Source organism: Mustela nigripes, chromosome 14 (genome assembly GCF_022355385.1).
Source record: "Mustela nigripes isolate SB6536 chromosome 14, MUSNIG.SB6536, whole genome shotgun sequence".
Lineage (NCBI taxonomy): Eukaryota > Metazoa > Chordata > Mammalia > Carnivora > Mustelidae > Mustela > Mustela nigripes.
Genome location: NC_081570.1, coordinates 24,045,257 through 24,072,959, shown reverse-complemented (window position 1 = coordinate 24,072,959; position 27,703 = coordinate 24,045,257). Strand labels below are relative to the sequence as shown.

The window sequence follows — 27,703 nt, the reverse complement described above, 5'->3', positions numbered from 1 at the left end:
TGTTCACACTATAATGAAAGGTTTGGGGAGCACTGTAATATTTAGGAGAAATACTGAACAAAAATCCACGAAAATTCTGCCCATCATAAGCAACTGAATAAAGGGCCCTCTTTGGAGCCAGAAGACAGCACGACCACAGCAGAAGCTACAAGAGACCAACAGCAATGGGAAGGACCGTGGTAAAGCTCAAAACAGAAGACAATAGGAACTTCACACCCCAACCCTCCACCCCTCCCCACCCCGCTACACTAGACTTCACAGAGGTAATTCTATCGTCAATGCACAAGAGATACACAAGCAAAACTTCTCAGTCCAACGAAGCAGTCTGAATTCAGTTGCCCACAGGCCACTCCAGTCTTCCCACTGCCCTCGGAATCAGCACATGAAGCCACACGTGAGGCTTTGTTCACAATATCAACGAACGACAATAAAAACCCATCACGTACCCTGAACTTCCAGAATACTGGATTTCATACTCTACAGACCACCAGATCAGTTTTCTCAAGGAATATTTGAATCGTAGCGACCACCAAAATATTTACATCAAAAGGGCATCTATCTGCCAAATGACCAGACATCACATGATTTTTTGTCATTTCTTAGTCTGATATAGAGATAGGCCTTATTTACATTCCTTTCCAACCCTTGCTATGGAAGCCTGTCCTCTTCCCCCAAGAGATACAACTTCCCAGGGAGGCCACTTTCAAATTCCATTACAAATAAGGATTCTGTTCCTGTCCATGCAATGTATCTAATATAAGACAAAGAATCCCTTTGTGAACTTGGATTGAACGTGCCAGAAAGATGCCAGATATGAAATAAATCCTTAATGGTCTGTGTTGGGCCCAATGATGAATTTACTTATAAAAATATCACCAACTCCATTAATTAAACCTTAAGCACTGTGCAGTTGTAAATATTGACCCCCAAAAGTGAACATGAACTTAAAAACGAAGGATAGTTTATGATCTGATGGTCTAAAAAAGCAATTATTTCCATTCGAAGGGATAGAATTCAGCAATTCTACCCAAACTCAAAACAACCAACCAGGAAGGGAACAATCCGAGACATTATGGGGAAAAGAATCATTTAAATATTAAGCTTCATGAAGTTCCGTTTTCTGCCTGTGATTTTGCTACCTTAAAATGTAATAAAATGACCAGAGCCCAGTAATGGTTCTAGGAATATGAGATCAGAATTTCTAAGTTTCCACATCACAAACCAAATCAGAGCTTGAGCCTCAGCTCCCCATATTACTAACTCCACTATTTGCTGAAACTTAGAGGAGCATAAGGGCCTACTAAATATTATGGAGGTAAAATGTAACCTAAAATAAAACACAAAATTAAGTTCATTCATTAAAGGTAATTTTTAAAAATCTTACTTATCTTATGGTCAGGTTTCTTAATCCGGTTACTCTTGACATTTTGGACTAGATAATTCTTTGTTCTAAGGGGCCGTCCTATGAATTGTAGGATGTTTAGCAACCACCTTATCCAGATGCCAGCAGCACCCTGCCCTGAGTTTTAACAATTGAGACTGTCTCCAGACATTGCCAAACATCTTCTGGGGAACAAAATCACCCCCAGGTGAAAGTCACTGTCCTACAGTGAAATTGCTGATATAAATGGTCTTTGCACCCAGAGATATGATCAGGTCATAGAGTCACCAAGAAGGATCGTTGCTCTACCAGAGAAAGTGGACAGAGAAGTTGAACCATGAGGTAGAAAAGTCACATTAAAACACCAGAAATGGGGCACCTGGCTGGCTCAGTCAGTGGAACGTGCGACCCGTGATCTTAGGGTTGTGGGTTCAAGCCCCATGTTGGGTATGAAGATTACTTAAAAATAAAAATTTAGGGGCGCCTGGGTGGCTCAGTGGGTTAAAGCCTCTGTCTTCGGCTCAGGCCATGATCTCAGGGTCCTGGGATCGAGCCCCACATCTCTGCTCAGCAAGGAGCCTGCTTCCTCCTCTCTCTCTGCCTGCCTCTCTGCCTACTTGTGATGTGTGATGTCTGTCAAATAAATAAATAAAATCTTTAAAAAATAATAAAAATAAAAATTTTTAAAAACCACTAGAAATAATTTAAACAGAGTGAACATATCAAATATAATTCTTTGCAAAGTACACCTTCTACACAACTAGTTAGATTTTCCTTTTGCTAAGATCCCTCCTTGAAAAGAACAGCTAATATTTCCATCTCAGGAATGAAAGTGTCTCTGGTCCTTGATAATTTCCGGTTTGTTACTCTTGATCTAGAACAATAATTTTCAAATTATCTTTGGCAAAAGACCATTTTAAAAATTTCTAACCTACTGCAGGCCAGCATGTGGTCCTACTGTGTGGGTTGGTATCAAAGAATGCACAGGCCAGCTATCTGGGGGTTACAATTTGAGTAACACTATTCTGAATTCTCACTTCTGTTGAGAAGTTTGGTTTAAGTACCTTTTGAACTCTTCAATAACTAGCACTCCCAAGCCAACTTATAACATTTTTATTGGCTTTTTTGTTCAGGAGGCAGAAAGAAAGGTGGTTTTACCAACTTTTGAGACACAACTCTACTTAAAGGAAGAAAAATCAATTTCCTTTAAAGTCCATTTTGGAGGAGTACCTGGGTGGCTGCCTTCGGCTCAGGTCATGATCCCAGGGTCCTAGGAGGGAGCCCTGCATCAGGCTCCCTGCTCAGTGGGAAGCCTGCTTGCTTGTGTTCCCTCTCTCGATATCTCTCTCTCTCGCTGTCAAATGAATATGTAAAATCTTTTAAAAAAAAAAAAGTTCATTTTGTATACTTTAACATAAGACAAAATTATGAAAGTGCCTTAAACATCCTTCATCCCTAATATTTCCTGTTCTTCAGCCTTTTAAAGATGGAGAGCCTCTCCTGTTAGAATAACCACATGGCTGCAAAGTGGGTGAAAAGCAGAATAGTTTTAAAAACCTGTTCTTTGGGGCACCTGGGTGACTCAGTGGGTTAAGCCTCTGCCTTTGGCTCAGGTCATGATCTCAGGATCCTGGGATCAAGTCCCACATCAGGCTCTCTGCGTGGCAGGGAGCGTGTTTCCTCCTCTCTCTGCCTGTCTCTCTGCCTACTTGTGATCTCTCTCTATCAAATAAATAAATAAAAATAAAAATTTTAAAAACCTGTTCTTCTACCAACCTTCTCTTTCCCTCCAGAGGTGCTTTTAAAAGGTAAACAATTTGGAAACTCAACTTGTTTATATAGGCTTGCCCTTTCCCTCCAATTAAAGTTCTAGTCATAATCAGAGCAGGCGACTCTGAGCAGCGGCTACATTTCCACATTACACAACAGCAGCTCTGGAAAATGGCTGGGGAAAGCAGGAGTATTTTGAATTTCACCCAAAGGACTTGTTTTATGATCACAAGACAGGTGATCTGTGTGTGTAGGATTGTCAAATACCAAACCAGACAGGGAAACCAGGCTCACAGGTTCCCTTCCCAGGGGCTAACTTCAAATTTAATTTAGCTGGGCAAGTCAGAGAATCCCAGGAACCTCTTGGTTCCATTTCCATGTTTGTGTGCACATAAATACTTTCAGTCATTAAAATTGCAGGCTTACAGTTAGAAAGTACCTTTACAATCACGTAGCCAAACAGCCCTGCCTGCCTTATGTCATGAAGCTTTCTCTTTAAGCCTTCACCAGAAAACTAAATTATGGGATCCATTAGGAGAGACAAAAGAGAGACTCGACTCGAGCTATTCTCACTCACCTTTACAGAGAAAAAGACCGACAAGAAAGGCATGTAGACGAGTGAGACAATATGAAAACAAGCATGGAGATTTTCTTCTCTCTCTCCTAACCAGAGTTTGGGTGCACGACAGGAAGAATGGGGAACCTTGGGACCAGCCTTGCCTCTCTCAGAATTAACTCAAGCAAAGCCCTCCAAAACCAAGAGCATTCCACTAAGAGGTCATTAGTCCCTCGACTCACAAGGTCCAATCTTTGTATGTAATCTAACAAAAATGCATGTAGAAGAACAGTGAAAAAAAAAAAAAAGTTTCCTCTCGGGGTTCCAGAAAATTGGACAGATGCTTTCGAACACAGAACGAGCAAAAACAAATTCTAAATTCCCCCACTGAAACGGACTGCTACGTAAGTGTCTCTCGATCGGACAAGTAGGACCGAATCCGCCGTCTGTCATCAGAATCCTCTCCGGCAGGGTCATTTTCCTCACCAGACTCCACATAGATGGGCCAGTCATTGTCCGTGTCACTCTTTTCTTGGCTTTCGGACGAAGCCTCCACCAGGCTAAGGTTGATGGGCATCAGATCGTCATCCTCGTCGTGTGTGTCGGTAATGCAGGTGCAGCTGTCACACAGCCCAAAGCGCCGCAGTCCCTGGGACAGGTGACTCGTGAAGGTTCTTCTGCAACCCTTGCAGATGATCGGACGGTTGGATCTATGCACCTACAATCACACATGCAGCTGGTAAGCGCTCTCCACCTCGCTCTCTCGGCCACAGCCTCTGCCTCACCCAGGCGCTTCTGCCCCGGGGCCCTCGGACATGTGAGGACCCTGCCCACCTCCCCTTTGCCAAGACTTGCCCTGCTAGGAATGCCTTGGAAGAAAATCTTCCCTGATGCTCTGGGCCAGGTTAGGTGCCCAAATATATATTCTCCCTTATCCTTCTTCCTTTGTTGACTTTTTTTTTTTTTAGATTTTATTTATTTGTGTATTTAGAGAGCATGAGCAGAGAGAGGGGCAGAGGGAGAGAGAGAATCTCAAGCACACTCTGTACTGAGCCCAGGGCCCCATGCAGGGCTCAGTCCCACAACCCTGAGATCATGACCTGAGCAGAACCAAGAGCCAGTCACTTAACCTACTGAGCCACCCAGGTGCCCCCTTTTGTTGAATTTCTAATAAATGGTTAGTGAATTCCCTAGACTATAAGCTCCAAGAAGGCAGAGACTGTTCTCATTCATGTTCTCTGTCACATTTGTTACTATAACCCTATGCCTGGCATAGAAAGGGCATTCAGGGAACGGGTGTGGATTTTAGGCATGGGTTTTATGTACCCGCAATTGTCTAGTTATTAGGAAGGCAGACTTGCTGGATGGCATCTTCTCCAAATGTGGCGAGCGCTCTGTCCTTACCTCTTCTTTGAGAAATGCACTCCTTGCCTACAAGAAGCACTTTGCAAGCTAGAAAAAAGAACCTGATCTCCTACCCCACGCAGTCCCTCCTTAGGGCAACAGCTCCAGGACCCCTTCCATATAGGCTGCGCTCTTCAGGAGCTCCAGCCTAGAGGGAGTCTGTGAACCAAAGCCTCTCCTATGGAGAGTTCTGGATACAGGACGCACACAAGAGGTAAAGACAGAGAAATGATGGAGGACAAAGGCCAATAACTCAACACCGAGCTCTCTGGAGCTGCCCTACATCCTGGCCAATGTTCCTACCTTCCAGGGGTTCTCCTGGGCTTTCTACACTAATCCTCCAACCTTACCCAACCTGAGCATGTCCATGACCTTCGTACCTGACAGGGCCTTTGAATACCACCTCTTTAGGCTGCAGTAGACTGGACCTTGTATAACAGGGAAAGAGAGGGAATAAGGATTCCAACCAGTGAACTATCCTTGGGGCACCAGGAACCTACTCTGCCAAGACAGACTGGAGAAGTAATTTGGGCTGGAGGACAATTAAAAACTTGATGCTATGGGAAAAGCCCGCTCTCAGATGGGTGTGGTTGGGGCCAGCCCTGAGAGTGGAAACAGTCAAAAACCTTGGACTTACCTTAAATCTGGATTCTTTCCAAACTACAACTCACATACCACCTTTGAAAAGCATACAATTCAGTGGTTTTTAGTATATTCACAAGATTGTGCAACTATCCCCACCCTCTAATTCCAGAACATTTTCATCACCCCAGAAAGAAAGTAGGTATCTATTTACTGCCACCCCCTTCCCATCCAACATCCTCTGGGCCCCTGGTAACCACTGATCTACTCTATCTCCATGGGCCTGCCCATCTTATGTATCTCATATCAAGGAACTCATATAAGATGTGGCCTTTTGTGACCAATTTCTTTCATGTGGAAATGCTTAATTATTTTTTTTAAAGATTTTATTTATTCATTTGACAGACAGAGATTACAGGTAGACAGAGAGGCAGACAGAGAGAGAGAGAGAGAGGGGGAAGCAGGCTCACCGCTGAGCAGAGAGCCCGATGTGGGGCTCAATCCCAGGACCCTGAGATCATGACCTGAGCCGAAGGCAGTCTTTAACCCACTGAGCCATCCAGGCACCCCGAAATGCTTAATTATTATTAATTATTAATAAATGCTTAAAGTCTTAATGCTTTTAAGGCTCATCCCTGTTGTAGCATGAATCAGAACGTCATTCCATGTTATGGCTGAATAAGGGTCCATTGCAGGGACAGACCACACTTCGTTGACTCATGTCTCAGTTGATGACACTTGGGTTATTTCCACTTTTTGGCTACTAGGAATAATGCTGCTATGAACCTTTGTGTGCAGGTACATTTTTGTGCGAATGTACGTTTTCAGTTCTCTTGGGTATACACTTAGACATAGAATTGCTGGGACCTACGGTAATTTTATGCTTAACTCTGAAGACCCACCAAATTGTTTCCCACAGTGGCTGTGCCATTTTATGTTCCCACCAGCAGTGTATGAGCGTTCCAGTTCCTCTACCTCCTTGCCAACATTTTATTACCTGCTCTTCAATGATAGCAACAGTAGTGTGTTTGAAGTGGTAGCTCACTGTGGCTTTGACCAGCATTTTCCTAATGATTAGTGATGTTGAGAATCTTTTCATGTTCTTACTTGACATTTGTGTATCTTCTTTGGAGAAATGTCTATTCATATCTGTTGTTTAATTTGGTAATTTGTCTCTTATTGTTGAACTGGAAGAGTTATTTATATATTATGGTTACTAGATCCTTAGCAGATAAAGGATTCACTAGTATTTTCTCCCATTCTATGGGTTCTCACATTCTTGATAGTGATCTCTGAAGTCCAAACCTTTTTTATGTTTGATCTTCCAAAGACTGATTGCCTTGCTCAAAGATGGTCTTAAATATAACACCTTCCTAAATGGCCCGACTGCCTTTTAGCTGGTGGGAATTAACCACTCACATGGGAGACAGAAGGCCAGGAGGCAGCCAGTGGGAGGAGAGGTCCCCTGGGTCTGGAGTCCTCTTTGCCGCCCACAGGTGGCTTAGAAATAGCAGCACGTGCTTTCTCCATACCCAGGAACCACATTGGGTGGAAAATTGAAGGTGTGCTTTTCTCGCCTTTGGCATCACAGTGGTGAGAACAGACCACAGTCCCCTGTCCACGCCCACTGTTCTCTGCCTTATGACAACCATCCCTGACCAGGATCTAAACTTTCTTGAGTCAGGGTGCCTGGGTGGCTCAGTCAGTTCAGCGGCTACCTTCGGCTCAGGCCATGATCCCAGGGTTCCCAGGGTTCCCAGGGTTCTTGAATCGAACCCCACATCAGGCTCCCTGCTCAGTGGGGAGCCTGCTTCTCCCTCTCCTTCTGCAACTTCCCATGCTTGTGTTCTCTCGCCCTGTCTCTCTCTAATAAATAACACCAAAAACAAACAAAAAAAAAAACCTTTTTGAGTCTAAGAAAACTAGTCTCTTATATAAGTTTTAACTTTCTCTAAGCGCCACCAACCCAACTTTAATTAAGTAGAAACACATGTTTAAAGTTCTCTGAAAATATTCCAGTGGACGGAGAAGTAATGGGCAGGCTGGTTCACCCTCACCTTAGGCAAATCTCAGGATCCCTCTCCCCACCCACCACAAGAGATTTTCCAGCCCAGACACTTACGCTCAGGGCGTGACTCCGCAGGTGCTCCTGTCGAGTGAACCTCTTGCCACAGGTCTCACAGGGGTAAGGCCGCTCACCTGTGTGCGAGCGGATATGCCGCTTAAGGATGCCTTTCTGTTTGGCGGTGTAAGGGCAGAAAGGACACTTGTGAAGCTTGATGGGGACCACCAACACGTCACCTGGGGAACCAAATGGGTTGTAAGCATCAGTGACACTGCGTGATAGGGACCTGGGGAATTTCGCCAGCCCGGATCCAGATAGAGGACATCACCTTTACCACCAGCTCACAGCAAGACACTACAAAATCCAAGTCTTTGTCTGGCTGCCAGTCAGCCAGAGGGTAAAGTGGGATTCTGATACAAGGTTGCAAGGAATGACATATGGCTTTCAAACTTCTCTGTGGCTCATAGTTAGAGATACATTACAACCTCAGGAGTCACAAGTCTTCAAGTGGATAGCCGGAAAATTCCCAAAATAACCCTCATTCTTTTTTTTTTTTTTTTTAAAGATTTATTTATTTATTTATTTGTCAGAGAGAGAGAGAGCGAGCGAGAGTGAGCACAGGCAGATAGAGTGGAAGGCAGAGCCAGAGGGAGAAGCAGGCTCCCCGCGGAGCAAGGAGCCCGATGCAGGACTCGATCCCAGGACGCTGGGATCATGACCTGAGTCGAAGGCAGCTGCTTAACCAACTGAGCCACCCAGGCATCCCAATAACCCTCATTCTGACAGAGTCTATAGTCTCTGTTTTCATTTGCAGGCAGTGCTGATGGAGACCCTGTTATGCATGGAGTTTCATCTCCCCAAATTTATACATCGAAGGCCTAACCTCCAGGGTGACTATATTTGGAGATAGGGAGGTAGTTAAGGTTCAATGAGGTCTTAAGGGTAGATCCTTAATCTGATAGGACTGGTGTCCTTATAATTTGAGGAAGAGACACCAGAGATCTCATTCTCTCTCTGTTCATGCACAGCGGAAAAGGCCATATGAGGACCAGCAAGAAGGTAGTCGTTTGCAAGCCAGGAAGATAACAACCCTACCGGCACCTTGATCTTGGACTCCGAGCCTCCAGAAATGTGAGAAAATAAATCTCTGTTGTTTAAGCCACTCAGTCTGTGGCATTCTGCTGTAGCAGCCTGACCCGACCAACACTGATCTCCTGAATTGATTTCATGAGCCTTAAAAGTTTGGAACCCTCTGTTATGATAAGCCAGACCCCTGGATCAGGATGCATACATTCTAGGACAAGAGGGCCTAAGAAGAGTTCCAGGCATGTGCAGATGTGTACTGTGATGCACACTTTCAACTGGAATTCGTATTAAGTCTATTGATCTGGGGGAGCCTGGGTGGATCAGTCGTTAAGCATCTGCCTTCAGCTCAGGTCATACTCCCAGGGTCCTGGGACTGAGCCCCGCATTGGGCTCCTGCTCATCGGGAAGCCTACTTCTCTCTCTCCTACTCTATCTGCTTGTGTTCCCTCTCTCACTCTATCAAATAAATAAATAAAATCTTAAAAAAAAAAAAAAAAGTGGAGTGCCTGGGTGGCTCAGTGGGTTAAAGCCTCTGCCTTCAGCTTAGGTCATGATCCCAGGGTTCTGGGATTGAGCCCCACATCGGGCCCTCTGCTCAGTGGGGATCCTGTTTCTCTCTCTGCCTGCCTCTCTGCCTACTTATGATCTCTATCTGTCAAATAAATAAATAAGTAAAATCTTTAAAAAAAAAATAAAAGTCTATAGATCTGAAATCGTCAAATATCCAGAGATTCACTTAAATCTTTTTTCAACTCTTTTTTCCCCACCTTGCTTGTACAACCATTAAGATGACAACACGATTATCCTCCCACATACAAAACTCTTCTTTCAAGTTTCCCGATAACCCTTACTGCAGTATTCCAAGACATGTCCTCTCTATCCACAACCTTCAGGATTTAACAGACTTCGGTCATACCACATCCTACAGGAAGGCATTAGTGACTCAAGATTTCCAGGCATTGAAATCTGGGTTCAAGTCCCCACTTCTCCATTTGCCAGCCGTATGACTTTGGACATCTCCCTTAACTTCTCTGTGCCTCACTTTTCTCATCTGTAAAATAGGGATGATACTAGTTCCCACCTTAAAGGACTGTGAATGAAATGAAATAATACCTAGAGCACAGCGCCGAGCACATAGTAAGAGCTCAGAAATGTCAGCCATTTTTGTACCATCATCCTCTCCTTGGTGTTTCTTTACTCATGAAGCAGTCCAGGCTCTGTGGTTTCTCTCAACACCGGAGTAATTCCTTTTCTCTGGGACCTTCTCAGGATACCTACCTGGGCTTTGTCTTTTTGGAGGTGCTGCCAAATGTATGGCAAGCCGAATCCCAAGTGAGAACCCCATGTCATTCCCAACACAACTCAACCTAAGAGTGGAGATTATTTTCTCCCATCTTGAGTTCCCAGCCTGATAATGCCTAACATTTTGCATCATCTACAGTGACCCCAAAACCTGTTTTCTACAATAAAGCACCAGCTCTTGGCTCGTAATTACCTACATACGTTGGATTATTTAATTTCTCACTGAGCGCACTGGGTCTAAGATGCCAGTTTCCTGCTCACTCCTCTAGTATTGTGGAATCTTCCTGCTATCTAATCCCACTAGCCTGGCATTACACTTTACTTTTCTTCTCAATTATCTACCAAAACATTATGTAAAATGGGTCCAGCATTAGTCCTTGGAAAGACCAACTGTTAACTCTATCTTCATCAGAAAATTAAGAATTACCACACTTTCCTTCCTCTCTCATGGTCTGATCTCACCAATACAACTGTTCATTTGAACGCCTACACATGCCAGACACTGTGCTAATAAGGTCCATCTTTACCAAGACACCCATTTCTTCCCTCAAGATGTTGAGTCTGGCATGAAAGAAAGACATGTAAACAAATTCATGCAATATAATGTAACACGTGCAAAGTCCAAATGATGAAGAAGCATAGACAAGAAAGTAATGAATTCACTTTAGGAGTTCAGAGAAGATTTCACAGGACAGGTGATCTTTGAACAAGGTTTTAAAGGATGAATAGGAGTGCTCACTTCGGCAGCACATATGCTAAAGGATGAATAGGAGTTCACCAGGAGTTCAGGACAGAGAAAGGTATCTCAGACAGAGGAATACACAGGCTCAGGCATAGAGGTAAGTGAGAAAACAGAATATTAAGCAGAAGGGGGGGAGATGACAAATGAGGCTGCAGAAGCAGCAAGAACCAGACTGTGAAGGCCATGGTCAATCATTTATTCAACAGATTTATACTGAGCATCTACTATGTGTCAGGCTGTGTTCTATGCCCTGGGAATATAGCAATGAAAAGAAAGACAAGAATCATTACCCTCATGATTCTGACGTGTTCAGGAACTTGGACTTCATTCTGTAAGAGGCTAGAATTTTAAGGAGGGGAAGTACACAGTCAGATTTGAGGTTGTTGTTGTTGTTGTTGTTGTTTTCAAGCTTGTGTTTATTTATTTGAGAGAGAGCGAGAGAGAGAGCAGGAGCAGGGCAAAGGCAGAGGGAGAAGCAATCACCCACTGAGCAAGGAGCCCAATGCAGGGCTCGATCCCAGAACTCCAGGATCATGACCTGAGCTGAAAGCAGACGCTTAACCAACTGGGGCACGCAGCTGCCCCTAGATTTTAGTTTTAAAAGATCCCTCAGAAAACAATGCAGTAGAAGGAGCTTATTAATTTTTTTTCCCAAATATTTATTTATTTATTTGAGAGAGAGAGGGTGCGGGGGTAGAGGGGCCGAGGGAGAGAAACAGAGAGTCTCAAGCAGACTATGCAGGGAGGGCAGAGCCCATTGTGGGGCTCAGTCTTACGAACCTGAGGTCATGACATGAGCCAAAACCAAGAGTGGGACACTTAACTGACTGAGTCACCCAGAACTTTGTAGGAAAAGGACTGAGGAGAGGGAAGATTCAAGGCAGGAAGAACATCTGGGAGAGGACGAGAAATGTCGGGAACTAAAGCACTGACCTCAGGGCAGAGAGGAGGAGACACACATGTGAAGTAAAATGAACAGTGCTCCGTGACCACCTGCGGGAGGGCAGACAAGGGAAAGAGAAGATCGAAAGGACACAGATCCTGCGTCAGCTGACCTGGTGGATGGTGGCGGAATAAACTGAAGTAGAAAACACAGGAGGAAAAGCAGGCACTAGAGGAATGAGGGGTTCAGTCTGGGGCAGGCCCAGAGCATCCCTGGGGGGCATATCTGGGTTAGACAGAAACATCTGGAGTTTAGGCACAGAAGGGAAGAATACAGTTTTGAGAATCTTCAGCCAATTGGAGTGGTTGCTTTATTAAGGCCTGGGCCTCCCTGGAACAGCCAGCTTCCCTACCCCATCACCCTGACTCCCCTGAGTCGGAGGTGAGTAGGAGCTGCCTCGTGATTCAGTGTCATCTCCAGACCACTATCCCTCCCTCCATCCTTGCAAACCTTAAGATCTTTTGAAGCTCACACCAGCAAACGAGAGCACGGCTCCCTCTCCTTATTACCATCATCCCGGAGCCCCGAGGTCACCTCCTCATTCTGGGGAGATTTGGTCACCTTGCCTTCAAATACAACTCCTGGCGTAATTCTTGGTGTGAGTACCGAAAATGACCCTTCCGGCACCCTGGCCTCTCTGTTCCTTGACCTCCTTTCTTCCAAAGATCTTGTCTTCTGCCCCACCTCAGCCACCTGATCCTAGACCAAGAACTCTCAACTCCGTGTGCATATTAGAATCACCTGGGAGGGGCGCCTGGGTGGCTCAGTGGGTTAAAGCCTCTTCCTTCAGCTCAGGGTCCTGGGATTGAGCAAAGAATCGGGCTCTCTGCTCAGTGGGGAGCCTGCTTCCCCCTCTCTCTCTGCCTGCCTCTCTGCCTGCTTGTGATCTCTGTCCATCAAATAAATAAAATCTTAAAAAAAAAAAAAAAAAAAGAATCACCTGGGAAATTAAAAAAAAAAAAAAAAGCCAAAAAACAAACTGATGTCCAATCTCTACCCAACTATTAGATTTTTAAAGCCCTCTGCCTAGTGTGTAGCTGAAAGGGAGAATCATGGCCCCCTACCCAGATATTTCCAATAGCTGCATTTGCTCCATAGGCCACATGTCAAGCTCTCCACTTTCCAATTCCTATTTCATAGGTTTCCAGCTCACCCTCTAAGTGCCCCTTCTCAGTTGGGACCAAGCCAATAGACTCTGCCACCATTTTACCGTCCTTCACCTCCTTGGGGCCTTATGCCTCTACTTCCCTAGTACAGTGCCCACAGTCCATCACTGAAATCACTCCTTCACATCCACCCTTAACTGCCTGGGTCCTCTCTCTCCCTCTGTCTGTATTCATCTGGTTAAACCTAAATTCTGGTTAAATACAAGTCTATGCCCATTCCATACCTGAAACAAGGCAGGTTAACATCACCGGTGAAATATACACAACTGTGTGTTCTGGTCTCGCTTTGAATCCATCTAACCGTCACCCTCTGAGCACCAATATCAGAGCCCTTGGTTCTGCCCAAGCACCCTAAATATTCCCCTGGCTCACTCTCTCCCACTCTCCTCGGGGACTATTCCACACCCTCCCTCTGCTCAGGTCTCCGCCCCCTCACTGTCCCCTCCTCCCTTTCAGCCACTGCCCTTACTGCTGCTACTGCTTCTGCTTCTTTTTAAGATTCAATGTATTCATTTGAGAGACAGAGAGAAAGAGAAAGAGCACTATCAAAGGGGAGATACAGAAGGAGAGGAAGAAGCAGACTCCCCACTGAGCAGGGAGCCTGACGTGGGGCTCGATCCCAAGACCCCAAGATCATGACCTGAGCTAAAGACTGACACTTAACCATTTGAGCCACACTAGAGGCGCCCCGACCTTTGCTACTAACTGATGAGAAGCAATCAGAAGAGAACCTCTACATGCTCCCAGCCACCCCCAAGCCCTCCCCTCCACCTCCAAACACATAAGGTCTGCTTCCACTCCTGTTCCTATGATTCAACTGTCCTTCTTAGTGACCATCCTCAGCACTGGACAGGGACCCCGCCGGCCCGCACTCTATCCAATGTCCCTCTCTCCCACCGTCAGTTATCTTCCTTTCCTGGATCGCTCCCTTCACTAAACAAACAGGCTTTTAGAACCTCCACCTTCATAAAAACCTCAACCTCACATGCCCCTTCAGCTGCTGGTGCACTTCTCAGTCCCCTTCCCAGCAAAACCGCTTGAAAGAAGCATCAATACTCACTGTCTTCACCTCTACTTCCCCAGCTCTGTTTCAAGCCCTTTGGTCTCTTGCCCCCTCTTCATCGACACTACTCTGGTCAAGCCTGCCAATGGACTTCCCAGTGATCAGTTCTCTCTCTGCCTCCATGCAGACCTGGACATAGCTGATGTCTCCTTTCTCCTGAAACACTTTCTCCTCCTGGCACACCCATCACTCTCAATTCTCCTCCTACCTCCCTGCCTGCCCCCTCCCCATCTCCTTGACTGGGCCCTATTTTTCTGACCTCTACATGTTGGAGTATCCCAGGGCACAGTGCGTAAATCTCTTACCTTCTCCTTCTACACCCATAAGTTCACGGGATCTATAGGTTTCAAATTCCATGGACCCATTAATGACTCCCAAATGTATAGCTCAGCTGTGATTCCTCCCACCCCCTGAAACCCCAAGCAGACAGGAACAACTGCTTAGTGAACATCTCCACTTGGAGATCCAAGAGGCATCGCAAACATAACATGTTTAAATCAACTGCTTGAGCTACAGACCTGAGGATCACCCTTAACTTCTCTTTTTCTCATATCACTCATACAAGCCATTAGGAAATCTGGTCTGTTCGACCTTGAGAGGTAGTACAGTCCTAGCCAAGAAGACCACTTTGGAGATTATGACATACACTACCCACAGCAATCCTTTTACGATATGGCATTTCAAGTCACTCTCAGCTGAGACTCTCTAGTGTTGTCCCTTCTCAGAGGAAGACCCAAAGGCCTTCTCCTGGACTTTAGGAGCCCACCTGGTCTGACCTCATCCCCTGGCACTCTCTGCCTTGCCCACTCCACTCCAGCCCCAGCAGCACCCTGCGATTCCTCTCGTTCATTGACAACTGTGACCCGCTCCTGGGCTTTTGCACCTTGCTCTTCCCTCGCCTAGACTGTTCTTCTCTCTGATTTGCCTTGCAGTTTGCTCTCCCCCTCCCTTGCAGTTTCTTCTCAAAGGCAACTTGTTAGAAAGGCTTTCCTTGTCAACACTAAATAAGATAGCATCTCTTGGGCCCCTGGGTGGCTCAGTGAGTTAAAGCCTCTGCCTTTGAATCAGGTCATGATCTCAGGGTCCTGGGATCGACCTCTGCATCAGGCTCTCTGCTCAGCAGGGAGCCTGTTTCCCCCTCTCTCTCTGCCTGCCTCTCTGCCTACTTTTGATCTCTGTCAAATAAATAAATAAAATCTTTTTAAAAAAATAAAAATAAAAACCAATCTGATTAAAAAATAGGCAAAGGATTTGAGTAGACACTCTTCCAAAGAGGACATACAGAATGGCCATCAGACATAGGAAAAGATGCTTAACATCACTTATCATCAGGAAAAAACAAATCAACACCACAGTAAGCTACCATCTCACACCTTTCAGAATGACTAGAATCAAAAAGAACTAGCAAGTGTTGGCAAGCATGTGAAGAAAAAGGAACACTTGTGCATGGCTGGTGGGAATGCAAAGTGGCACAGTCACTGTGGAAAACAGTATGTAGGTGTCTCCAATCCCACTATGGGGAATTTACCCTAAAAACACAAAAATACTAACTTGAAAAGATATATGGGCCCCTATGTTTATTGCAGCATGATTTACAATAGCTAAGATATGGAAGCAGCCTGTGTCTATTGATAGTTGGATGGATAAAGAAATTGTGATTTTAGAAAGTATATGTGTGCGCACACACACACACACACACACACACACACACACACAGTGGAATATTCCTCAGACATAAAAAAGGATGAGATCTTGTCATTTGCAACAAGATGGCTGGACCTAGAGGTATGGGTATGGAATGATCGCGACACCCGCCTGACTGTCTCCCTGCCCTCAACTCCCATTTCCACACCATCTGGTGCTGAGGCCAAATTAATCTCCCCCAAGCACAGGACCTGCACACCCCCAAGCTCAGTAACTACCAAAAAATTCCCCTGTGCCTACAGACAAAACCTCACCTCTTAGCATTTAAGGTATTCCATAATCGGACCCAATAATCAATCCAATCAATTTCTCTCCTCTCCTTAGTCTCAGATGCCACTTTCATAATGCCTCCCTGATCTCCCAGGCAGAAGCCAGTTTTCCGGCTTTTGGACTACTGTGAAAGTCACACCTCCATCCGCCTTCCAGCCCTAGTGTCTCTCTATCACGTGATGCCAATGACACATATCTTACCTCCTCAAAGACACCAGCAGCACTTTGAGGGCTGAATCTGTATCTGACTTACCTTTATATCTTTACCATGAAGGTCCTTAAATATCTGAGCAAATAAATGAATGACCGAACACATCAGTCCTACTCTGTGCCTTGACATTTGGAATACATTTGCCCAGGAGCCATGTGAATGGAATCAAAACTTGGCAGATAACAACATGGCCAGGGGCCAGGGTGGCTGCCTTGACCACAGCACCTTCTAGCTGGAAACCTGACTTTATAGACTAATCGACTGGACTTAAATGACAAGGGCATATGGCTGCATTATTCTTTTTTGATGTTTATGCTTATAGGCAGAGGGGCTGAAAGATAAAATCATGGCACTGAAATCCTCTGTTCATTTGTGCTGTCTGCACGGTTTGTCTGAGTGAAATGAAGCCAGCCCAGGTTTCTCGCTTTAGCTCTGCCACTTAGCGGCTCTGCATTCTTAGGAAATTCCCCCAAACCCTCATGGGTCTCGGTTTCCCAACTCTTCTGCCAAACTCATGAGGGTCTAGTGGATGTGAAAGGATGGTCACTGTCTGCGAAGGGCTATTCTGCACGGAAATGAGATGTCAAGCTGTTCCTACAGCGTGTTCATGAAAACAGCCACTACCTTCTAAATGCTGGTTAAGCCAGTGTTGTCCCTGAGGCTCGGAAACAGTATTTTCGAGTTTTCAAGCCTAGTTTTTTTTTTTTTTTTTTTTTTTTTTAAAGATTTTATTTATTTATCAGAGAGAGAGGGGGAGAGAGCAAGCACAGGCAGACGGAATGGCAGGCAGAGGCAGAGGGAGAAGCAGGCTCCCTGCCGAGCAAGGAGCCTGATGTGGGACCCGATCCCAGGACGCTGGGATCATGACCTGAGCCGAAGGCAGCTGCTTAACCAACTGAGCCACCCAGGCGTCCCTTCAAGCCTAGTTTTAATCAGACATTCAGAGTGTTCTTGCTTTAAAAAATGAAATTAAACATCTCGAGATAACCATTTAGTAACAAATAAAAGTGGCTGATCTCCTTTATCTAAAATGCTTTCACTGTTCAGTACTGAAGAGTGAATTTAAATTGGGATTCATTAATTTCTTGAGGTTCTGGAAGCTATAGGGGTACTTTCATCAGTAAGGTGGCAGCCAAGTGTATTTCAATCTTCTACAAGACATTTTGCAACAATTACCCCGCCTGTTAAGAGGAGTTAGTCCCATCAACTCATCTCTCAGAGTTGTTCAGGGAGACAAGCAAGTGCTCTTAAAACACAAAAGCCTACCAAAGGAAAATATTTGATATAAAAGCTAGTTTAAGGTTGATGATTTAATTAAAACACACATGTATTTGGAGATATCAACATTAATAAGTAAAATATTATTATTAAGTATCAGTATATTGTTATTAATTATAAGTATATTAATAACAAGTTATTACTATTATTTTTTAAAGCCTACCAAAAGATATAAGAAACTTACTCACATAAAGCCAAATACCAACGCATTTTAGATATTCTCAGGTAGACAGCACCATTGACCATGACACACTTAAGTGCCTGTCAACTGTGTGCCAGGCACCACGGCTGATACAGAAGTATCAGTATCTTACCTGTCTGGAACATGTGATCATACATGAGAAAAAATGCTGAGAACCTTCTCATTCGGTCCTCAACCCTGTGAGAAAGGCAAGGCAGGGACGATTACCTCCTAAACAGCTCCAAAGAGATTGACTGATTTGACCCAAGTCCCCCTGCTGATTAGCAGAAGACTGTAGGTTCTTTCCATATCTTCAGAGTGCCCTCAGCATGCTTACATTCTCGTAGAGGTAAAATACTACCACGGAGGAAGAGACAATGCCCTGCATACAGCAGGTGCTCAATGAATGCCTCTTGGTGGGGGTAGGGATAATGTGGCAGTAATCATGTGGTGATGATGGAGACTATGATGGCAGTGACAATGACAATGATCATGATGCTAGGAGCTGACGAGGCCCAGGTGCACGTGCTGAAGGACCAGCAGAGATGCTGAATGCTCATGGAGCTCACCTGAGTCCTCCCCATACCAGTCCGTGTGGACATCCATCATGGAACTAACGGCTCCTGGTGCACCATCCGCTCTTCCCTCCAAACTCCGAGAAAAGGGATGGTCTGGCTCGTCTTTGCTGGGGACCACACTGTTGCGCAGGAGTGCCTCCAGGAATTGCTTCACGTGGTAGTTACCGTAAGCCAAGTCCATGGCCTGGCCACCGGGCAGAGCCTCGTCCATGTGGGCCAGGCCGAGCGGGGCTGCATAGGGCGGCAGCAGCTCACTGCCCTCTACCTCCACCTCGTCTGCATCAAACTCCACCTTGGGCTCTATCTGTTTGGGCAGAATAGAGAGGTCACAGTCAGTGGGGCCGCTGCCCTGGCTGTCCTTCACCACCAGTCCCAGCCGGTGGCCGCCTCTGCAGTCACTGCAAGGGGACTCTCTCAGACAGCCCACGCTCTCCTCTCCCTCGGCTGCGGAGGAGCCCAAGCTCTTGGCATCGCAGGAGGTCCCTTCCCTGCCTGAACTGGGGCTTCCACCATCACCCTGATGAGCCCCCGTGGCCGCCGCTGCTGCCGCCACCGCCGCCTCCTTCTCCATCTTCCGGCAGATATCGAGGGACGACCTGATGTACGTCTTGCAGAAGTTCACCACGTCGTTCATCTGCAGGTAGCTGGCAGCCGACATCACTTCGATCACGTTCTCCCCGCACAGATCCAGCTTGCCAGAGTACAGGAAGTCTAAGATCGTGGAGAAAGCGTCGGAGGTGACAATGTCCAGGGACGCCGTGCTGGGCCGCCCGCTGTCCTGAATGTAGTGAATGAGCAGGGCTCGGAAGTAGCCGCTGTTGGCGAACAGAATGTTCCTGTGGGCCTTGAAGATCCGCCCTTCCACAATGATGCTGCAGTCACAGAAAAAGTCCCGCTTGCGCTGTTCATTCAGCTCCCCCAACAGCTTCTCATAATAGGACTGCATCTCCATTGCTCCACCAGCGGCGGCTGCTCTGGCGTGGCCTGTATCTCTGCCAAGATTTTTTTTTTCCAGTTAATTCATCAATCCCAACCTTACAAATAAGATGTTCAGCTTTAATTTTTTTTTTCCTCGTTCTTCTCCCAAACACTGATTCAATAGTGTCTTTATGATACCAGCTATTTGGGGATCTAACAAAAATCTAGAGGTGGTCCCACGGGGTGAATTTATGAAAAACAACAAAAAATAACCAGGACGAACTGCACATTTTACATGGACTCTCTCAATGAATTTTTATAAAAACCCGATGATAAAAGACCCATGCTGTCCCCATTTTTCTGATAAGGAAATCGGAGACTTAGAGAAGGTAGGAGATGACCCAGCTGGAACAGAGCCAAGACTCAAAACCAGGTCAGTTATCCCCTGGAGTGCCTGTTCTTATGTCTACACTCTACTTTCTTCAAGACTCAAAATATACATAATTCCCAAATCTAATATTTACAGCTCAATCCTGGCATGGAACTTGGAGACACACCCCTATTATCATCCCTTCAAGGAAGCATGGTAGATTCTTGGGCTAGCCAGCATGCAGTCACCATTCTTACGGTTTTAGTGCCCTGTGTGGCTTTGAGAGATCCACCCGTCCCCCATTCTTGGCCAAGGTGATTTGTATCAAGCCGGTGCCATCCCCCCAGGCTCTAGATAGAACAGAGGCTAACACAATCAAGGTATCTCACCTGCTTTTTTTTTGAAGATTTTATTTATTTATTTGACAGAGATCACAAGTAGGCAGAGAGAGAGAGAGGAGGAAGCAGGCTCCCTGCTAAGCAGAGAACCGGATGCGTGCTTGATCCCAGGACCCAGGGATAATGACCCAAGCAGAAGACAGAGGCTTTAACCCACTGAGCTACCCAGGCGCCCCAAGGTATCCCACCTTCTGAGCGCAGGGGTTAGCTCAGAGATGGCCACGTGGCTTGGTCAGAGCAATAAAAGGCAACGCGCGTTTACTGGGGGTTCCATCTCTTCTGAGATGCTGCCTCGCCACCAGGGGAACCAGCCCGACAAAGAAGACAGTCCAGCTCAGGCAGGAGCATCAGGGACACCATCTGAGCCCCAACTCATGCTGGGCCAAAAGTCAATTAAGTCTCTTTTTGCTTTAGCTGGTCTGAGTTGGGTTTTCTATCTCTTGCAAATGAGAGACTCCACACTGACAGACTCCACAGCCATTGGTTCACTCACTCAAATTTTAAAATGTCCTGTCCCTTGAATATCAATGGACTCCAAGCCTTTGAAGGGATGAGCCATGTCTTAGCTCATTTGCTATGCCCCACAGAACCTGGCAGAGTGCTCTGGACGAAGGAGGTTGGCTAAGTAAAAAGGAAGACTCCCTTCTTTAAAAAAAAAAAAAAAATTTTTTATTTATTTGTCAGAGAGAGAGAGAGCACAAGCAGGGGGAGCAGCAGACAGAGCAGGCAGAGGGAGAAGCAGGCTTCCTGCTGAGCAAAAAGCCCAATGCGGGACTCGATCCCAGGACCCTGGGATCATGACCTGAGCTGAAGGTAGATGCTTAGCCAACTGAGACACCCAGGCATCCTGGAAGACTCCCTGCTTAACTGCTGAGTAGAACAGGTATAAATCAAGTTTAAAACCCTTCGGCTGGGACGCCTGGGTGGCTCAGTTGGTTAAGCAGCTGCCTTCGGCTCAGGTCATGATCCCAGCATCCTGGGATCGAGTCCCACATCGGGCTCCTTGCTCCGTTTCTCCCTCTGACTCTGCCTACCACTCTGTCTGCCTGTGCTCGCGCTCTCTCTCTCTCTCTGACAAATTAAAAATATATATGTATTTTAAAAAATAATAATAAAAATTTAAAAAAAAAAACCTTCGGCTGATGAGAAAGACGGACACTGACCTTCTTCACTGAGCTCTCGCCTCCATTGCTTCCCATCACACAAACCACAAAGCCATCCCGCCACAGCACTGTAGCTGGTCTTAAGGGTTAATGTGCTTCCAGTTAACACAACTCCTTGCTTACCAACCTAAGGCCCTTGATCTATAACCAAACTCATTTGCTTTCTTTAAGATTTGCAGACCACTGGCCTTGGAAAATGAAGAACTAGAGAACTCTCCCAGGCCACAGAGGCCAGCAAGTCTGTTTGAAGCTGCCTCAGCTTTCTGATTAGCCCAGCAATCTTTTAACAAAATGTTTTTCTTTTTTAAGGTCACGCAGATGACTCTACTGACCTCCCTTTGCGCATCTGTAAACCTTGGCCTCCTTTACAGAAAGATCAGAGTACTCTTGCACAACCCCGGGGTAGCCAGGAGCCAGACCTTCTTGCACAACCTGTGTACTGAGATAATTCTGCAGCTAGCATCATTGAGTTTCATATCATCAAGAAATGTCAAAGACCATTGAACTCCCTTTAAAAATCTCTAGGCCAGGGACACCTGGGTGGCTCAGTTCCTTAAGCCGCTGCCTTTGGCTCAGGTCATGATCCCAGGGTCCTGGAATAGAGTCCCACATCGGGCTCCTTGCTCAGCAGGAGCCTGCTTCTCTGTCTATCTCTGCCTGCCACTCTGTCTGCCTGTGCTCACTCTGACAAATAAATAAAATCTTTAAAAAATAAATAAATAAAAATAAAAATCTCTAGGCCAGGGCACCTGGGTGGCTCAGTTGTTAAGTGTCTCCAGGGTCCTGGTTTCAAGCCCCCCACCCACCCCCGCTTCTCCCTCTCCCATTCTCCCTGCTGGTGTTTCCTCTCTTGCTGTGTGTCTCTCTCTGTCAAAGAAATAAATAATTTTTTAAAAGATTTTATTTATTTCTTTGACAGAGAGAGAGAGAGATCACAATTAGGCAGAATAGCAGGCAGAGATAGAGCAGGAAGCAGGCCCCCCACTGAGCAGAGAGCCCAATGCAGGGCTTGATCCCAGGACCCTGAGATCATGGCCTTAGCCAAATGCAGAGGCTTAATCTTAACACTGAGCCACCCAGGTGCCCCAGTAAAATCTTAAAAAAAAAAAAATCTCTAGGCCAGGCAGAAAACTCAGAGTTGGCTTTTGGACAAGAGCCTGCCTTCCCCCCAGGTGGCCAGGCTCCTCTCTTGAGTAGTGGCCTTTTGAGCAACAAGCAGCTGAACTTGGCCATGAACTTGGCCATCAACTATTCCTTTTCCATACTGACGCATGGAACACAGAGAAGTATCTACAACCCAGTACATCATCTCCCTCTACTGGAATCACAAAGGCCTAGTTGGAGCTGCCAACCACAACCAACTCCTTAGCACCCTCCTTTTCTACAATGCAACAAAACCATACCTCACACAGTCAGAAATCAGACACTCCCTCCCCACAAAAAAGGCCCTTCCACTGGGAAAAGAGACTCCCCAAGGTCTGTGTACTAATGGCACAGACAGACTAATTGCACAGACCAGACCCCCAACAACCTTATTAAGAGGCTATTCACACCTACTTTCTATGTATTTATAGCAAGTGATGCATTAAGTTTAGAAACTAGACAACCCAGTAGGGAGAGAAGTCGAAGAGTGTCTCGGAGCAAGTAAACTGACAAAAGTGAGAACGGACAGCTAGGAAAAGGTAAAAAAAAGTTACTTAAAAAAATAGAACCAGGAATTTTTTTCAAAATATCAGCCTGAGGCCATGTAGCTAAGCATATTAAATGCTCCTACATATTCAAAATGGCCTAAGGACAGCACTAAACTGTAGCCTGGGGCTATCATTGATGGGCCTAAGTCATCAAGATGATTCTTATCTGTTTATATTCATTTTAAAGTCAAGGAAGTTATGTCATAATTTCTGGAATTTTTTTCTTATCCAAAGTAAAATTAACATTTGGTTCAGAAAGGAGGAAAACTGCCAGATAGCTGCACAATTCTACTATTCCCAAAAATATCAACCCTGAAAGTTGTCACGGGAGTAAGGTTTCACTGTCATTCCGCTTCTTCTGACTGCTCCAGCCAAGTCTTCCCCGCAGTTCCTGCCATTGCCTTTGGCTCTCAAAATATGAAGGGAAAAACAAGATATAAGAAAATGCAACATTCCAATGTCACACTCCACTCTTTTTCAGAACTGAAAGAAAGGGGCACCTGGGTGACTCAGTTGGTTAAGCATCTGCCTTCCACTCAGGTCATGATCCCAGGGTCCTGGGATCTGTCCTAGAATTGGTGCTGGCATAGAGCCCAGCCATCACACTCCCTGCTCAATAGGTAGTCAGCTTCTCCCTCTCCCTCTGCTCTTCCCTATCCCGTTCATACTCTCCCTCTCTAATAAATGAACAAAATGTTAAAAAAAGAAAGAAAGAAAGAGAAAAAGAACCAAAAGAAAGCCTATCAGACTGGTAAAAATCACATTTTTCAATGTGCTTCTATCCACTGCAGATGCAGATGTAATTTGGAACACCATTTCAGAGAGGAATTTGGCAATATTTATTAAAACTTAGGGGTACCTTGGTGGCTCAGTTGTTAAGCTTCTGCCTTCAGCTCAGGTCATGATCCCAGGGTCCTGAGATGGAGCCACACAACAGGCTCTCTGCTCTGCAGGAAGCCAGCTTCTCCCTCTCCCACTCCCCCTGCTTGTGTTCCCTCTCTCTGCCTCTGTCAAATAAATAAATAAAATCTTTTAAAAAAAAAAAAACTTAAAATGCACATTTCTTTTGGGGTACCTGAGTGGCTCAGTGCATTAAGCATCTGACTCCTGATTTTGGCTCAGGGCACGATCTCAGGGATGTGAGATCAAGCCCTGAGTCAAGCCGGTAGTTAGGTCCAGCATGGAGCCTGCTTAAGATTCTCTCTCTTTCCTTCTCCTTCTGCCTCTGCCCCCCCCACCTACCCAGCTCATGTATGTGCTCTCTCTCTCTCAAAATTTAAAAATAAATAAATAAATATAAGATGTAAAAATTTTTAAAAATGCACACCTCTTTTGTCCCAGAAATTTCAATGTAAAAATTTACCCTTTCAGATGTGTTGCCAAAAAATACCAAATTACAAGTTCAGAAATGTCCATTCACCAGGTTTTAGTACTAGCGCAAAAGTAAAAATGATCAAGCAGTTACGCTTGAGAAGAGCAATTAAGGGTAAGAGGTATGTGGAGGGACCCTCACTTTCTGTTTTCAACCTCTCTATACTGTTAGGGTGTTTTACTATGTGTATGTACTTCCTTCATTTTCTCTTTTTAAACAAAGGGGAGAAAGGAGGAGGGGCAAAGGGATAAGAAGTTGGCAAACCGGGGAGATAAACCAGTGTAGGTACAACATCTCTTAGCCTGAAGAATGGTTTTATCTCCAGGGCACTTCCATCTTTCACTGGAAGATGCTCTTTTCCAGCAGTGGTACCCAAACCCATCTCCTTTGGCTTTCTTGCTCCAAATAATGTAGATTCTACTGGGTCACATAAATACTCCCTAACTTTGCAAAAGTCTGTCCCCAACCCTATACTTGGCATATACGGTAGAAATTGTTATTCATGTCACTTGCCTTCGGTGTCCTACATCCCTGTGACACGCTGAGGATCACTACCTCTCCCTGGGAAGAAGCTCTCTGTGTGTACTGCTCTCCAGAAGTACATTTATCCACACTCTGGCAGGGACCCTGCCCTCCCACCCCAGCCCTCTCACTGTTTCAATTCAATTCAACAATGACTGGCTCCATACAATGTCTGACACAAGGAAGATACCAGGATTAAAAAAATAAACCAGGTACAGTGCACATCCTCCAGGAGAGAGCAGATGCCAACACTCCTGCCTGTAACACACTCCCACATTCCCCAGGGACTCCTACCCAGATCCCACCACTATCTTCATTCAGGTACCAAAACCAGACTTGAATTCCACCCACTAACTCTGACAAGACTCCTTCAGTCTCAGCAACCTGAGAATAGTGAATACCTACTCATCAAAAAAAAAAAAAAAAAAAAAAGTGGGGGTATGCATCTGGGTGGCTCAGTGGTTAAGCACTGGACTGTTGGTTTCGGGCTCAGGACATGATTTCAGGGTTATGAGATCAATGCCCCTGGTCTGGCTCCACTCAGTGCTCAGCACAGAGCCAGCTTGAAATCCTTACCCCTCCAACTTCCTCCCGTTCTGCTCCTCCTGACGGCTCATGCACACACTCTCTCTCCCTCTCCCTAAAATAAATAAATAAGGGACACCTGGGTGGCTCAGTTGGTTGAATTGTCTGCCTTCAGGTCCAGTCATGATCTCGGGGTCCTGGGATGGAGCTCTGCATGGGGCTCCCTGCTCACTAGGGAGTCTGCTTCTCCCTCTCCCTCTGCCCCTCCCCACCTCTGTCTCAAATAAATAAATAAATAAATAAAATCTTTAAGTAAATAAATATAATCTTAAAAAGAAAACAGGATGGGGCACCTGGGTGGCTCAGTGGGTTAAAGCCCCTGCCTTCAGCTCAGGTAATGATCCCAGGGTCCTGGGATCGAGCCCCGCATTGGACTCTCTGCTCAGCGGGGAACCTGCTTCCCTTCCTCTCTCTCTGCCTGCCTCTCTGCCTACTTGTGATCTCTGTCTGTCAAATAAAAAAACAAAATCTTTAAAAAAAAAAAAAAAAGAAAACAGGAAACTGCTCATCTATTGCTAGCATTTACTGCATACCACTCCTCATGAAGCACTGTAAGAAGTACTTTACAAGCATTAAGTTTTATCTCACAATAACCTAATGCAGTAGATATAATCGTTGTACCCTCTTTTTCAGGGGAAGAAATTGAGGGTCAGATTTATAGCTAACACGCCCGAGCTGGGATTGGAACCAAAATTAGTTTCATTCCAGAATTGACATGCTAACCACTATGCCAACCTGACTCCCCAAAAGGGTTGGGGAAGTCACTCCTCTCCTCCGTTCCCATGGAGGGGAACGACACGGGAGAAGAGTGTCCATTTCCACCGGAAAAATTTCGGGGTCAACTGCATCTTCGGTTCACCTGCTAAACTGTTCCCAAGAAAAGGGGATTCCCCCCTCCGCCTTCTAGAGCCAGACGACCCTGCAGAGATCACGGGAACCAGTTACTGGACCTGTCTTTGGCTCCTGAGGGTGGGGAACTAGGGCCTTGCCCCTCCCGGGGCCTCCTGCAGACGAAGTGACCATCGCTGCGGTGAGCACTGCCCCAGCCGGGCCAAGTCCTCATTACCACCACCACCCCCGCCCCGTCCCTCGCACCATCGCCATGGGTGGGCACCAGGACCACACAGCGGGACGACGCGCCAGGGAGAACCCAATGCCAGCGAATGGGGGACAGCTACCGCCGCGCCACGCTACCCCTCCCCACGCGGGAGGGGATGGAGGGTCGGTCATCCAGCTCAGGTTCACGCGGTGGGGGTCTCGGGAGTAGCCAGGGCCGAGAGGTCCAAAGGAGGCCGACCGAGAGGGGAGTTCCCTGCCCGCTCCCTCCACCCAAGGCCGACTTCTCGCGGCGCCCCGAATCCTCCCCAAACCAATGAAAGCTGCAGCGCGAACCCGCTTCTCCGCTCTCACCTTTCAGCCGGATCCAGCAGCGCGGCTGCCGAGCTCAGCGCCCCGACACGCCCCCCTTTCATTCACCTGTCGCCCCCTCCGTGAGAGGCGAGGCAGCTGACCAATCACAGGGGCTCCTGGGCTTAGGAAGGCGGGCCCTGCGGCCAGCAGGTTAGTCAATGGCGCCAGCGCCCCCTCCCGAGGCTGCGCTCTGGCCGCGCCCGCGCTCGCGCGGTGACGGGAGTTGTGGTCTCAGCGTTCCCTTCTCCCGCGAAGACAGAGTGGACAAAACTACAAGTACCGAGATACCAGGAAACGGGGATTGCCGAAGGCTGGAGCTCGGCGGGGTCTTCTGAGTCCCACTGAGGGACCTGCGAAGTACGGCGTCTTTGTGCTGAGAGCCGGGAGCGCGTTGCGCGGGTTCCAGCGGCCTGGAGAGCAGGACCTCTCACCCGTCAGTCCGCACACATTCCACTTGCCCGCGCTCCGCGAGCATTCTGGAAATGAGGGAAAGGATATCATCCACTCAACCCCGCAACACTCCGTTTCACGGATACACGTGAAACGGTTAGAGGGCGATGTGCCGCCGGCTCAGTACCGACACCGCGGGTTGTGGGACAGCTGCGAACAAGACCCCCCAGCTTGCCGCCCCCGGGAGCCGAGTTCTCTCAGCAGGTGCATGGGTGGGCCGGGGCTGCGGCATCAAAGTACTACAAACGGGCTTCAACCGCAGAAACTCATTGTTCCGCAGGTCTGGTGGTTAGGAGTCCAGTTGTGGGCAGGATTGGTTCCTCTTGAGGGCTCAGAGGGGAGGATCTGCTCCAGGCCTCTCTCCCGGCCTGTAGACCGCCTTCTTCATGTCCGCAGAGCTTCTCCCGTAACATCTCTGCGTGTAGATTTCCCTTTATATAAGGTCACCAGTCATATTGGATTAGGGGTTCTCTCTTTTTTCTTTCTTTAAGATTTTTATTTAGTGGGGCGCCTGGGTGGTTCAGTGGGTTGAAGCCTCTGCT

At 46.6% G+C, this 27,703-nt stretch overlaps 1 protein-coding gene across 1 annotated transcript; it reads right to left on the bottom strand.

Moving 5' to 3' along the window:
* Positions 1-3,200: 3,200 nt before the first annotated feature.
* On the bottom strand, positions 3,201-26,766 carry ZBTB8B (zinc finger and BTB domain containing 8B). The gene is made up of 4 exons (XM_059376199.1): positions 26,712-26,766; positions 18,274-19,274; positions 7,816-7,994; positions 3,201-4,425 (listed from the first exon to the last, which is right to left on the bottom strand). Exons 2-4 carry the CDS (start codon positions 19,232-19,234, stop codon positions 4,108-4,110), a joined length of 1,458 nt encoding a protein of 485 aa, XP_059232182.1. The 5' UTR covers positions 19,235-19,274; positions 26,712-26,766; the 3' UTR covers positions 3,201-4,107.
* Positions 26,767-27,703: the final 937 nt, after the last annotated feature.

What these genes read in the sequence shown, in the direction of transcription:
- ZBTB8B (XM_059376199.1), bottom strand. Translation starts at nt 19,234, where the DNA reads ATGGAGATGCAGTCCTATTATGAGAAGCTGTTGGGGGAGCTGAATGAA. An exon ending in CTGGTATGGGGAGGACTCAG is followed by an intron (nt 7,995 to 18,273) that starts GTGAGCTCCATG and finishes TTGGTTCCCCAG; the next exon opens with GTGACGTGTTGGTGGTCCCC. An exon ending in TGCGGAGTCACGCCCTGAGC is followed by an intron (nt 4,426 to 7,815) that starts GTAAGTGTCTGG and finishes GTGTGATTGTAG; the next exon opens with GTGCATAGATCCAACCGTCC.